This window comes from Phocoena sinus, chromosome 11 (assembly GCF_008692025.1).
Source record: "Phocoena sinus isolate mPhoSin1 chromosome 11, mPhoSin1.pri, whole genome shotgun sequence".
NCBI lineage: Eukaryota > Metazoa > Chordata > Mammalia > Artiodactyla > Phocoenidae > Phocoena > Phocoena sinus.
Window position 1 is genome coordinate 73908737 of NC_045773.1, and position 12154 is coordinate 73920890.

Consider the following 12154-nt stretch of genomic DNA (forward strand, 5'->3'; position numbering starts at 1 on the left):
TTCTTGATGCGTCAAAAATGTACCAGCTGTTGTGCGGAGTTCCTGATCCCCCAGCTAATTTACTTATTTGTTGATTTATCCATCCATTCATACACTTATATTAAAAAAAATTTAAGCTCTTATAATATAGACAGTTCTGAGGGATATGAGAGGAAAATAAATCATCTTTACCATCCAAAGCTTACTTTGTAGTTGGAGAGCACAGGCTACAAAACAGCTAATAATTCAGTAAAGTAGTGGCTGAGGGCCCGAAAGAGTGACATGGAAAATAAATGCTATTTCGAACAGGAGTGAAATAGGAAATTATATAATAGAGCAGTTGGGAAGGTGGCAGCCAAAATGTAGAAGGGGAGGAAGATTCTTAGAGGAGAGCGGCTCTGTGGAGATCTCGTGTATTATATGTTCCAATAGAAAGGATGCTGCGAGGGGGTTAATAAAAAGTACCCGGACGTTGTTATTTGAGATTTAGTGTGGCGACAACTCCTACCATTTGGAAGGCCTCGATGAAGCTTTGAAGTTAACGCCTCATTGCCGAGAAGTATGATGGCTTTTCATTCTGTATATTTTTGCCCTTGCATTAAAAAAGGGCAGAGGACTCTGCATTTGCCCATCTGTGTTCCACCTGGATTCAAGGCCCCTTGTCCTTTTCTCCGCCTCGACCTGCCCTCCTTGGCTGGGGCGTGTAAATTCCACTGCTGAGAGGGGGTGATACATGGGTACGATGTTTCCTAGCTGTCAGCCCTGAATGGCAAGTACCCCTGTCTGCTATTTTTTTCAAACTCCTATTTCCATTCTTCTGAGAGCTCTCCTGGCCCATTTTCAACCAACCATAACGTCTTGAGGGTCTACTGAATAAGAAAATGCATGTGAAAGTACTTGGTAAAGGCCTAGAAACATCAAGTATCATTGTTATTAAGCCCCAAAGGGGAAGACGAACAGGGATTAGACTATCACTGCCCTCCGCAGCTCACTCTAGTTAAGAGTCAAGTATGACCCAAGATAACTCTCCTTAGCCATCGGGGTGTGGCAGGCGCTGAGTGGAGGCTTGCAGCCTGCAAGAATAAAAGATCAGAGCTTCTCTTTTATTCTCCCTTGTCTTGGTTTCACTCCTTTCCCCTACACTTTCCACTTGCTTGGGAGGCCCAAGAGACCTGGTTGGGTGAAGGGAGGCCATTTCGTTTTTCCCCATAGACTTTGGCGGATAGGAGCAAGAAATTTTTACTTTTTTTTTTTTTTTTATGCGGTACGCGGGCCTCTCACTGTTGTGGCCCCTCCCGTTTCGGAGCACAGGCTCCGGATGCGCAGGCTCAGCGGCCATGGCTCACGGACCCAGCTGCTCCGCGGCATGTGGGATCTTCCCGGACCGGGGCACGAACCCGTGTCCCCTGCATCGGCAGGCGGACTCTCAACCACTGCGCCACCAGGGAAGCCCAGAAATTTTTACTATTAACATTGATTTTATTTTTATTTGAGCTTCACGGGCATTTTATTAATATATTCTTCCCCAGGTACACTGGGTTGTGAAAAACTGCTGCTGCTGCCGTTTCAATGAGCAAGGTTCTTGCAGCTCTATTTATGATAACGACATAAATCTGCAGCTGTCTGACTGGCTAAGGGTGCAGCGAGCAGTTGTGGAATGAAATGCATCTGTAGGGAACCAGCAGGTCCTAAGGGAATCAAGCCCTTGACCTTGGTCTCATTCACATTATGCCACGAACAACTGAATTAGGTGCTCACTGTTGAGCAGATTAGATCAACAAGTCCCGAAAGAGTTTTCAAATAGTGTCCCAAGAACAGTAGCTCTCATTGGGCAACACATGGGCGCCAGAAGAACCTACTTAAATATTTCTAGGCAAATTTATTTCGGCAGATAGGCTCGTAAGACAGCAAATGTCTATCTGTGGTTGTGTCCACCGAATTCCTTAAGGGTGACTAAGACTGCAGAGTGGTTAGAGGTCGAAGAGGTCTTGTCTAGCTGTGGTTCTGCCTCTCTGGAGCTTTGTGATTTTTGTAGAGCACATGGCTCCCTTCTCCGCTCAGCTTCCCTATTTGTCAGCGGGTTAGATTAGGATCATCTAAACAGTCAACGAGGGGTTTGAATTTTTTTTTCACCAGAGTACCCCAGACTAGCAGAGGAGGATAAATGGGTACCTTAGGGAATCTGGGGGCATAGTTTAAAGCTTCACAAGTGCAAAATTTTGTTGAAGTCATTTTTTGTTTGTCTGAAAATTCACCCAAGTGTTGCATTCTACTCCATATCATGTCCATGTTTACTGTACAGCATACGCTTGTCTCCATGCTGGGTAAAACAAGCCTATCAGGAAGATTCACCATGTTTATCTTGGGCTTCAAGTAACTCCTGGCAGTGCTGGCTTTATTTAATCGGTAGGTTGTAATCTGGAGTTTTAAACTGGCTCTAAGGCTACAAGGCAGATCACTGGGGCCGTTACTGAGCTTTGGCTTTACATTTCTAAAATTAGATTGGGGTAAGAGTACTTTTAGAACTCTCCAGGCTTTCATCCTGATCCTTTCAGTAAGTAGATATTATATTTTCTTTACTTTAGTTGATATAATATCCAGGTCTATAGATAGTTTGTAGCTGTACGTAATGTGGCTGGTGACATGGGTATGAATAGTTTGGGACACAAGGTCGAAATAACCTGAGAAGATGGTCTAAAAGGAAAACTGAGTTCTTGTACAGAACGGAGATTAGAAGTACAGGTACAACCCCATTCAATGAAAGAAAATTTAGTTATATCCTTTGCTTCTGTAATAATTATTATAAATAATCGAAGGTTAGGAAGGGGTTTAAGTTCTTTCTTTTTAAGTTTAGAATTCCTTCCATCTCCCCATCATTGATTATTATATAAGAGCTCTCACATGATACGGCAGCAAGTTAAAATTTCTTCCTACAGAACACATTGCAGTGTAACACGAAATAACTAAGTTCTAGAAAATTTTATTCTTTGTAACATAAAAATTACCATATCATCCCTTTAAAGTCCTCATGAGCTCTCTTTGCCCAGAAGGAGTTAATCCTCAAGACATGACAGTCTCAAACGACTAGAAGTCATTGGTCAGAGTTCTGTAAAGCCAGCGGAAGTTTGTTGCATTATTTTCTATAAACCACAGCCGGGGCTCATTACTTGAAAAAGGAACGTCCATTTGCATTAGCTGGCATTTAGAAGCCAAAAAGGTAGAGTGATCCTGGCATGTGATGGATAATAAAAACATCAGACAAATGTATCAGGTAAAATCGAGAAGTTGGGGGTGGGAGGTGGAGAGAGAAATTCAAAACCACACTGGAGTTTACTGGCAGGGTTCCCACATAAAGGGTTTTAATGAGGCTTCTGCCTCAAAATCAGGGAAACCACCTGAATTTTCATTATGGCGACAGTATATTTTAAGTATAAATACCCACGAGAAGCATTTTTTACGTCGCTGAGCCTACCTGTGTGAACTCTGTGCTCCCGTCGGGGGCAAACGCTGGTGTTGTAAGGGTGCCGTCTTTCCATTTGAAATTGCTCCCATTGTTCAAGCACTACAGAAGCACAGGGCAGGGAGATGGCAGATCTCATCTGGCCCCGTTGGCGATTCTGTCCTCATCACTTCTTGTACCTTCTCACACCTGAGCTTGTCAGAATTTCCTATTTGGGTGGGGTCAGGGAGAGGCCAGCGGAGGATGGAAGAATTTATAAAAAGCAGAGAGTAACTGCCCAGACTGTGCTAGTTTTGGTTTGTCATCTTGAAAGTGTTTGCTTCTGGTGTTAGAAGCTGCTCACCAGCTTTTTACTCTCTGCTTATGGGCCTGTGGATTCTGGGAAGGTACTGTGAGGGGTGGGACCTTCTCTGCCTCCCCTTCCCCACCCCCAAGGCCGTTGCTTCTCCTCCTGTCTTGGGATTCACGGTGATAGAACGTTAGAGCCGGAAGGGAACTTAGAGCTCATCCCCTCATTTTACAGATGATGACACTGCCACCTCTGACTTCTGCCTCTGGCCTTCCACTCTCAGTAAGAAGAGCCAGGCAGGTGAGACTTTTCACAATTGCTGGGCTGGGCTGGGTGGGGCTGTCTGACTGGGACTGTCCGATGAGTGAGAAACACCTTGTTAACGATATATTGCTTTGAGGTAGTCACTTCTTGCTATCAGTGCACATCACGGCACTTGCCCCGAGCATTTTATAAAGAACACAGGCAGTATGCATTTTAACAAAAATGAACAACTCTCGATCAGCACCTTGAAAGAAAAATATTGGGATGATTCGTTTAATAAATATTGTAGTATCCAAGAACGTGGCTAAGAAAATGAAAGCTGAAGAAGTACCTGCTCACTGAGACCTTCAAGAATTACTGAGTGCTTTCCCTTACAGATAAAAGTGGTAGGAAAAGCAAGTGTATGAGATCCAAAGGATTGGAAGGTTTTAGGTGTGAACAAAATCTTAAGAACACTGGTATTATAAAACGGCTTGTCACAGTTCTGTCAGTGTTAGAAATTCATAACCCTGTCTTTAAAGATCACAACTATAAGTTTTTGGCATTTCCGAAAACTGATTTCCACATGAAGTAGTTTCTAACTGTGGTTTCATAAGTTAAGTGCCAGAAATATCTATTAAGGAGGCGCCCTGTTAGCTTTAGAAGTTAAAGGACTTTACATTTTCGAGGAAAACTCTTTGCTTCAGGTTCCCAGTTCAAACTGGCCTGAAGCTAATTCTGTAGGATGTGGTACAGGGGTCCGGAGGGTGGATGGTGAGGTACCCTCCTGCTTTATCTCCTCTACCAGCGAGCCTTTCCCCAAAGCTGCTGTTGGCACGTGGCCTTAATCGGGTCCTACTTCTCCCATCGAGACTTGAAATGCAGTGATTCCTAGGTACCAAGCCTTCCCCCCACCCACTTTCAAAACCTGCTAGTTTATGACCCTTGGGAGAATTTCTAAGGGTCAGACACTCCCTATACACCCCCAGATAAGTAAGATAGTCCCAGAAAACATTGAAATCTAGTTTGATTTTTTTTTGAAATCTGTTACCAAGATGAGGAATAAAACAGGATTTCACATTATTTTAAGAGTTGAAGTGATAGGCCCACGCTAGGGTATCTTTTTGACGTTCCTTCATTGACAAGGGGCCCTGCTAAGAGTACCGAAAACAAAACGGATCACTTTGGAAATTCTTTATATTGGGTTGAGGAAAAGAAACGTGTCCGACTTAGTAAAAAGGTCACTTTCAAATATCTGAGGTACAACAAGGAACAAAAAGAGAGGGGAAAAAAAATCAATGAGGATTCAGTCTTAAAGTCTGGTGAGTGAATCTGTCTGATCAGAGTGTTGGGTTGGTTTACACACAAGACCTAGCACACATTTGGGCTTTTAAAGCCCTTTGGGATTCTCTGGGGGTGAAGAACTTGAGGCTCAATGCTGCTAAGACTGTAAAGTGAAAATCAAACAAACAGAAAAGCCCCAGAAGTCTGTGTAGCGACCGGTGCATTTGAAAGTCTGTTTGTGGCTTGCTGTTCCTTTGGGGGAAAGCTGAAGTTTTCTTTCTTTTCTTGTAAAAAAAATAAATTCTTTCGTGATTTTAACTGCTATTTACAGATGTTTCCCCCCCCCCCCATCTTCTGTTGTAATTTTTAGGTGCTTCAGAACTGGGCCCTTTTTCAGACCCCAGGCAGTTCTCAAGCATTTCATCCCTCACTGAGAGCCGCTTCTCCAACCCACGAATGCACTATCCAGCCACCTTTACTTATACCCCGCCAGTCACCTCAGGCATGTCCCTCGGTATGTCCGCCACCACTCACTACCACACCTACCTGCCACCACCCTACCCCGGCTCCTCCCAAAGCCAGAGCGGACCCTTCCAGACCAGCAGCACTCCATATCTCTACTATGGCACCTCGTCAGGATCCTATCAGTTCCCCATGGTGCCCGGGGGAGACCGGTCTCCTTCCAGAATGCTACCGCCGTGCACCACCACCTCGAACGGCAGCGCGCTCTTAAACGCAAACCTGCCTAACCAGAACGATGGCGTTGACGCCGACGGAAGCCACAGCAGTTCCCCCACCGTTTTGAATTCTAGTGGCAGGATGGATGAATCTGTTTGGCGACCCTATTGAAACTTCCTCAGCAGTGGCCCAGCGGTCTCTGGGAGCCATATCCCAAATGTATCAACATATACATATATAGAGAGTGCATATATATGTATATCAACTAGCCTATCTACAAAGTGCCTATTTTTTAGAAGGTTTTTTTTTTTTTTTTTTTTTTTTTTGTCTTGGCATTCACTCACTCCGTCATGATCTTGCAACCCTCAGAGGGTAGCTCTTGAGGAGCAAGAGGCCCAAGAGAGACAATCCTAATCAGATTTCAGATCATTCTCTCTTTAAACATGTACCTTTGTGAGCAAACAAAGGAAAACAAGGTACTTTTGTTGCTGTTGTCATTTGGTCCGTTATCCTCAGTAACCTGTTCAGATGCCAGTTCAGAGAGGTGGACTCCAAGTTCAGGAGGAAAAGCAAAGACGCTTGTCCCCTGTGCTTCGAAACCACACACCCTCATGGTGCCGCTGTGTGTGGACCAGTGCCCTCGGCAGACCCACTTACACAGCCGGCCCAGGTGCCCACGGAGGGGAAAGGGGCAGAAAGAATGCTTCCGTTCCCTTGCCATCCATTCAGAGTAACTGTTCCAAACTTCGGCTTTCACACTTTCTGCAAGTACTCATTTGAACTGTTTGGTTCAGTTGTTTTTATTTTAATTTTTTCCTACTTTAAGAAAGTGACTTCAAAAACTACCCATCAGGATAGATTATTTTATTTTACCTTTTTATACTTTTTTTTTTCCTTTTCCCATTTAACCAAAAAGAAATCTGATCCCGAACTGCCCCCTTCCCACCTAACCCCTTCTTCTTTTATGCAAAACTGAAAATGGCAATACCTTATTATAGCCATAATGGTAGAGATAGTGTTTGCGTTTGGCTGTGTGTTATTTGTCTTCTTTTTTTTTTTAAATTATGAATATGTGTAAAATCTGAGGTAACTTGCTAACGTGAATGGTCATATAACTTTAAAGATATATTTATAATTATTTAATGACATTTGGACCCTTGAAACATTTCTTAGTGTATTGATATGTTGACTTCGGTCTCTAAAAGTGCTCTTTATTAAATAACAAATTCCTTCAGTGGGCTAGAGCCATATCTGAAATATTGCTAAGCAATTTCAGTTCATCCAGACACAATGTGATTTTTAAAAATACTTCCATCTCCAAATATTTTAGATGTAGCTTGTTTTTGTGATGTATGAAGGAAATGTTATGTTAGTTCTTTTCCGATCTTTGATTGCCTCTAACACAGCTTTGCCTTTTAAAAAGCAATAATCAGAGATTTAAAAAGCAACCCTTAGTCCTTTATCACTTACGTTGCTCATTGTCAGCATAAAATGCTGGAGTGATGTGGCTTCCTAATTTCTTTGAAATAATGATGACTCTTGTCATATGAAAAAGACAAGCACAAGTGAATCCTTGAACTGCAGAACAATGTTCTGTGGTTTCAGAGTTAAAGCAAAACTCGACATCACCAGTGAAGACGTAGTCAGCTTAAAGCCACACGAGTGGCTGAAGGATCAGTCGTGATACACACACGGTACAGGAAAGCAGAACTGCTCCAGGGAGTGTTACCCAAAACGCCTTACCAAACAGTAAGTCAGGGGAACCCAAATCTGCCTTAGTCCCGGGCCCACCGGCAGCTTCCCACAGAATTTGCATTTAAAGGAGCAGAGTTAAGTCATTGTCTTCTGGGAGCAGGGTCCTCTGAAGGAGCAGACAAGTTCCAGCAGGCAGCTGATCTGAGAACACACAGGCAGTGGGGACCCATCATACAGCCTCTGATATTCATATTTCTCACCATGGGGGGGGCGAAGGGAAGGCAAAGCTAGGTGGAATTTGGTGTCTACTACTGCGTATGAATTTGAGCCGAAGCCCTCCTGTCGGATGCACTTTGACCACTCCTGGCGGCCACGTGGCAGATTCTCAAGTGTGGATCCTTGATCCAAGCCAGGACCACTTCACGACACCACCAGGCAGATCCCCACCCACCTCCCCCACAGGTCAGGGCCCTTTCATTTAAAGCTTGTGCCCGCCCCCAGGCAGAACCTTTAGAGATTTGCCTCCAGCCCCAGATGCCCCTTGCTCCGGGGTCATCGTCCAGCCCACCTCATTAGAGCACCAAGCATCTTGGGACGGCTCGTGGGGCATGGGACCTGTGCTCCTCACCTGGGAATTCACCCTGACTCCTCCTAATAAAGATCGAGGGGAAAACCAAGCCCAACCAAAACAAAACACTTTGCCTTCTAAAGGTTGTATACCAAGTATGCTTAGATAAATAAGCCACTTTCCTATTACTGAAGATGGAAGTAGTAATTGATACTATTTATTATTTGTGTGTGGTAGCTTGAAGCAAGCCACTGTCCATTTATTTGTAAGTGTAAAATATGTGTGTTTGTTTCAGTAGCACTTAAAAAAGCCAGTGTCTGGTTACACATTTCAATCTTAATTAATTGACAGAAAAATGTTACTGCCAGTGCCAGCTGTACTCTATTTAATAAAAAAGGTACTATATCTGTACATTCCTTTTTAATGTTGAAAGGGCTTAAGTTTACAGTACACATACTAAGTGACTTGAGGGATGCTTTTGTGTTGAAATGTTAGTATAGTGGCTGCAGGCAGCAACCCAGAAACACTTTAAAAGTTTTCTTTTTTTTTCTTGGGAAAAATTCAAGCACTTCTTCCTTCTCCCCTCACTCAAACCATTCCAATGGGGTAATTTACATTTCTTAGATCAAATTCAGCCCTTTTTTAGACCGGGGGTTTAAATTTTTCTATCTTTTTTTTTTCTTTTTTAACCAAATCCTTAATTTGCACTGGGTCACGTGTATGATTTGTGATTTCAAGACCAAAGCAAAGCCTTACTGCTACTGTGGAACCATGAACTAGCCAGCACTCTACTTCCTTCAGATTAAAAAGGCATGGTTTACAGCGTGACCAATACAGCCACTTTTTTAACCTGTTCTAAACTATGTCAGAGTTCCAGAACAGGTACCGAAGCTTTAGTTTTTTGTGTGTGTGTGTGTGAAATGACATCCAGGTTGGAACTGAAGGACTCAACAGATCAGCTGTGGTTCGCTCTTCAGGCCGTCTTACCCCCACCAGGGCCTTTTAAAAGTGAGCAGAGAACTGTACACCATTGGGGCCCATCCATTGCAGATTCAGAGGGGAAGAGATGTATCTGCTGGCTGAAAAGAGTTCCCTCCATTCCCAGGAAAGGGACTGACTCAGAGTCTAGGTGAATGCATGGAAACACAAAGCATTAGCAAAAACAAGAATTATACCTATGACATTCGAAAGAACCATAATAAATAAAATAAATAAAAGACGACTCTTCCAAACCTTGAATTTGTTGTTCTTAAAAAGATAACACATTTGAAACATATCTTCTATGTGAGAATTTTTTAGATGTTTGTTTACTTCATGTTTACAAATAACTTTGCTTCTTCATGCAGTACTTTGAAATATATCAGCCAAAACCATAACTTACAATAATTTCTTAGGTATTTTGAATAAAATTCCGTTTTTTTTGGATATGCTTTACCATTCTTAGATTTCTGTGGAACAAAAGTATTTGTAGCATTTTGTGTAAATACAAGCTTTTCATTTTTATTTTTTTCCAGTCGCTGTTGCCCAAGATTTGCTTTCCGTGCACATATTGTACAAATTCTGCTTTGTGCCACAGGTCATGATTGTGGATGAGTTTACTCTTAACTTCAAAGGGACTATTTGTATTGTATGTTGCAACTGTAAATTGAATTATTTGGCATTTTTTCCATGATTGTAATATTAATTTGAAGTTTGAATTGAATTTTCAATAAAATGGCTTTTTTGGTTTTGTTATGTGTGTACACTGGGTCTTTTCTCATCCGCGGTTTCTTCTCTAGTCTGACACCTACTCCTGCGTACACCTGGGCACTTATTGGTCGTAGGACTTGCCAGGGCTGGATGAGAGCAGAGATCCTATATTACTGGTGAGAGGAAAACCGTCTTGGTAAGCGCTGGGTTCTTGTTTTGGCCTACCCCGAGAGAGGGGTGGGTGAAGAATCTAGCAGTGCGCTCACTTCCTTATCAGCCTGTTGTCTGAAGGAAGGAGTGCTCACCCCATCCTTGGGTAAAGCCCCTTATTGCAACCAGGGGGACGAGTCAGGGTAGAAAGACAGCAGCCTCGATGGTTCCATGATGCTAATCTCTGGGCACATGAATGGGGCCGACAAGTGAACCCTTGACTGTAGTCACAAGAGCTCAGGCAGCCCAGCCGTAGGGGGTAGTCTGTTTGCCTTCTGACATCTCTTTTGGGTTCTTAAAAAGAAAGTCAACCAAAGACAAGGATGAGTAAAAATGGACCTTGGCCTGGAGAGCTCTAGCCTCAGAAAAATTCTACTACTAGTGAGGCTAACTCTAGTTTGGAAACTTTTTTTTTCTGGGCCGCTGTTTATTTTTGGTAAGTCCCTCCCCTGCGAGAAGGTCGAGGGCCTCGGGTAGAGCGGTTGCTTGCTTTCTGTCCCGTGCTGTGCGTATGCCTTGGCTTATCACAGTTCTAGAGAGGGACGGGGAAACCTCGGTGCCGACAAGCGCAGTCACTGGCGGGGGGCCCACATCACGCTAGGAGTTAGAGGCTGCCCTTTAGATCTGCTCATTCTTACCCCTTTGGCACTGTTTTCTGAGAGATCTTGGAAACAGCTCATTTCTAAGCGTGGGAGACATCCTAAAAGCACTTGGGTGAACTTAGGCCGGGGAACTTGTTTGCAACTCTTTGAGGATGTATATTTATTTATCCTTTTAAATTAAACATCTGTGTGGCTTTAAAAGGCACTGCACGGGAGGTGGGCATGGTGGCCTTCTCGGCCTCTCCAGCTTTCTCCCGCAGCAGCAAATCATTCTCCTCCTCGGGGTCTCAGTTTCTTGGTTTATGGAAAGGCACTGGGCTAGACCTTGGCGCTACTGACACTTCAGGCTGGATAATTCTTCGGCGTGTGTGCAGGGAGGACTGTCCTGTGCATTGTAGGGTGTTTAGCAGCATCCCTGGCTTCTACCTGCTGCATGCCTGTAGCGTCCGCCCAGTTGTGACAATGAAGAATGTCTCCAGACGTTGCCAGGTGCTCCCTGGGGGGCAAAATCGCCCCGATTAAGAACGACTGGGCTAAAGGCTCTAACTTCTTAGGCTTTCTGGACAGAGCTGGTGCGAGAATACGTTGCTCATTGAAACAGGACGGCCAGATAGGAGACTGAGGGACTTCCCAGGGATGGATGCCCATCCGCCTGTCCCGTCCCTCCACCTGATGGCACCCTGAGGGCTGTATGTGTTGGGACAGAGGCTCCTGACTCTCCAGTCTGCACTTCCTCCATCTTCCCCGCTTCACAGGCCCTGCAGCCAGCGAACAGCACGGCTGTGGGGCTTTGCTAGGCCTGGCCGGCTGGGCTGTATTTATCATGGCTACTTCTGTTTCTCACTGGAAACGACAGGCGGAAGAAGAAAGCAATTTCTCCAGTGTTTTTGACCCTTTGTGCCCCCTGCCCCACAAATATTTAATCATCAGACATTTCTTGGAGAGTGGGTGTTTCCTGTTAACTCGATCCCAGCCGAGACTGGCCCCATAAACACCTCAGCTCTCCGTCGCAGAGTTTATTTGGCTGGGAAATGGGTATTGCCGTGTAAACAGGAAGCCCCCTGAAGTTATTATCTACAGATGCGGTTGAAGAGCCACATGTTTATATTTATGGGATTTGAGAACAGTCTGAAAAGGCCAGGGAGGAGGTAGAGGAAGCCCTTGTTCACAGGGAGGGCAGGGCCCCCAGATCTGCACGTGTTGAGTTTTCATCCCCTCTGGAAGCGGGTGGTTCATTGCACTGACCCAGCCAAGAGCCAGGGTACAAATTGCAGGTACCGGCTGGTCTGATGTAAGCAAACAACCCTACCTAGATGATCAGGTTAGCAGTGGGCAATCCAGTTTCAATCCCTGACCCAATCACTTAACGCCATTTTAGAGACCTGTCCTAGGAAACAGGGTTTTTTTGGTGGGGGAGGGGAGGGGCGGGTGGTATGATAAGACCGCTATCTTACAGG

General features: G+C 44.4%; 1 protein-coding gene across 2 annotated transcripts in view; it reads left to right on the forward strand.

The window, feature by feature from the left end:
• Positions 1–9930, forward strand: part of RUNX2 (RUNX family transcription factor 2) — a 126811-nt gene extending 116881 nt beyond the window's left edge. The window contains exons 6-7 of one of the 2 annotated variants that reach the window (XM_032649928.1): positions 3963–4028; positions 5626–9930. In XM_032649928.1, the coding sequence (XP_032505819.1) occupies positions 3963–4028; positions 5626–6104 (545 nt within the window). In that variant the 3' untranslated portion in view covers positions 6105–9930. The remainder of the gene's footprint in view (positions 1–3962; positions 4029–5625) is intronic. The other variant, XM_032649929.1, reaches the window with a different exon arrangement.
• The last annotated feature ends 2224 nt before the right edge of the window (positions 9931–12154 follow it).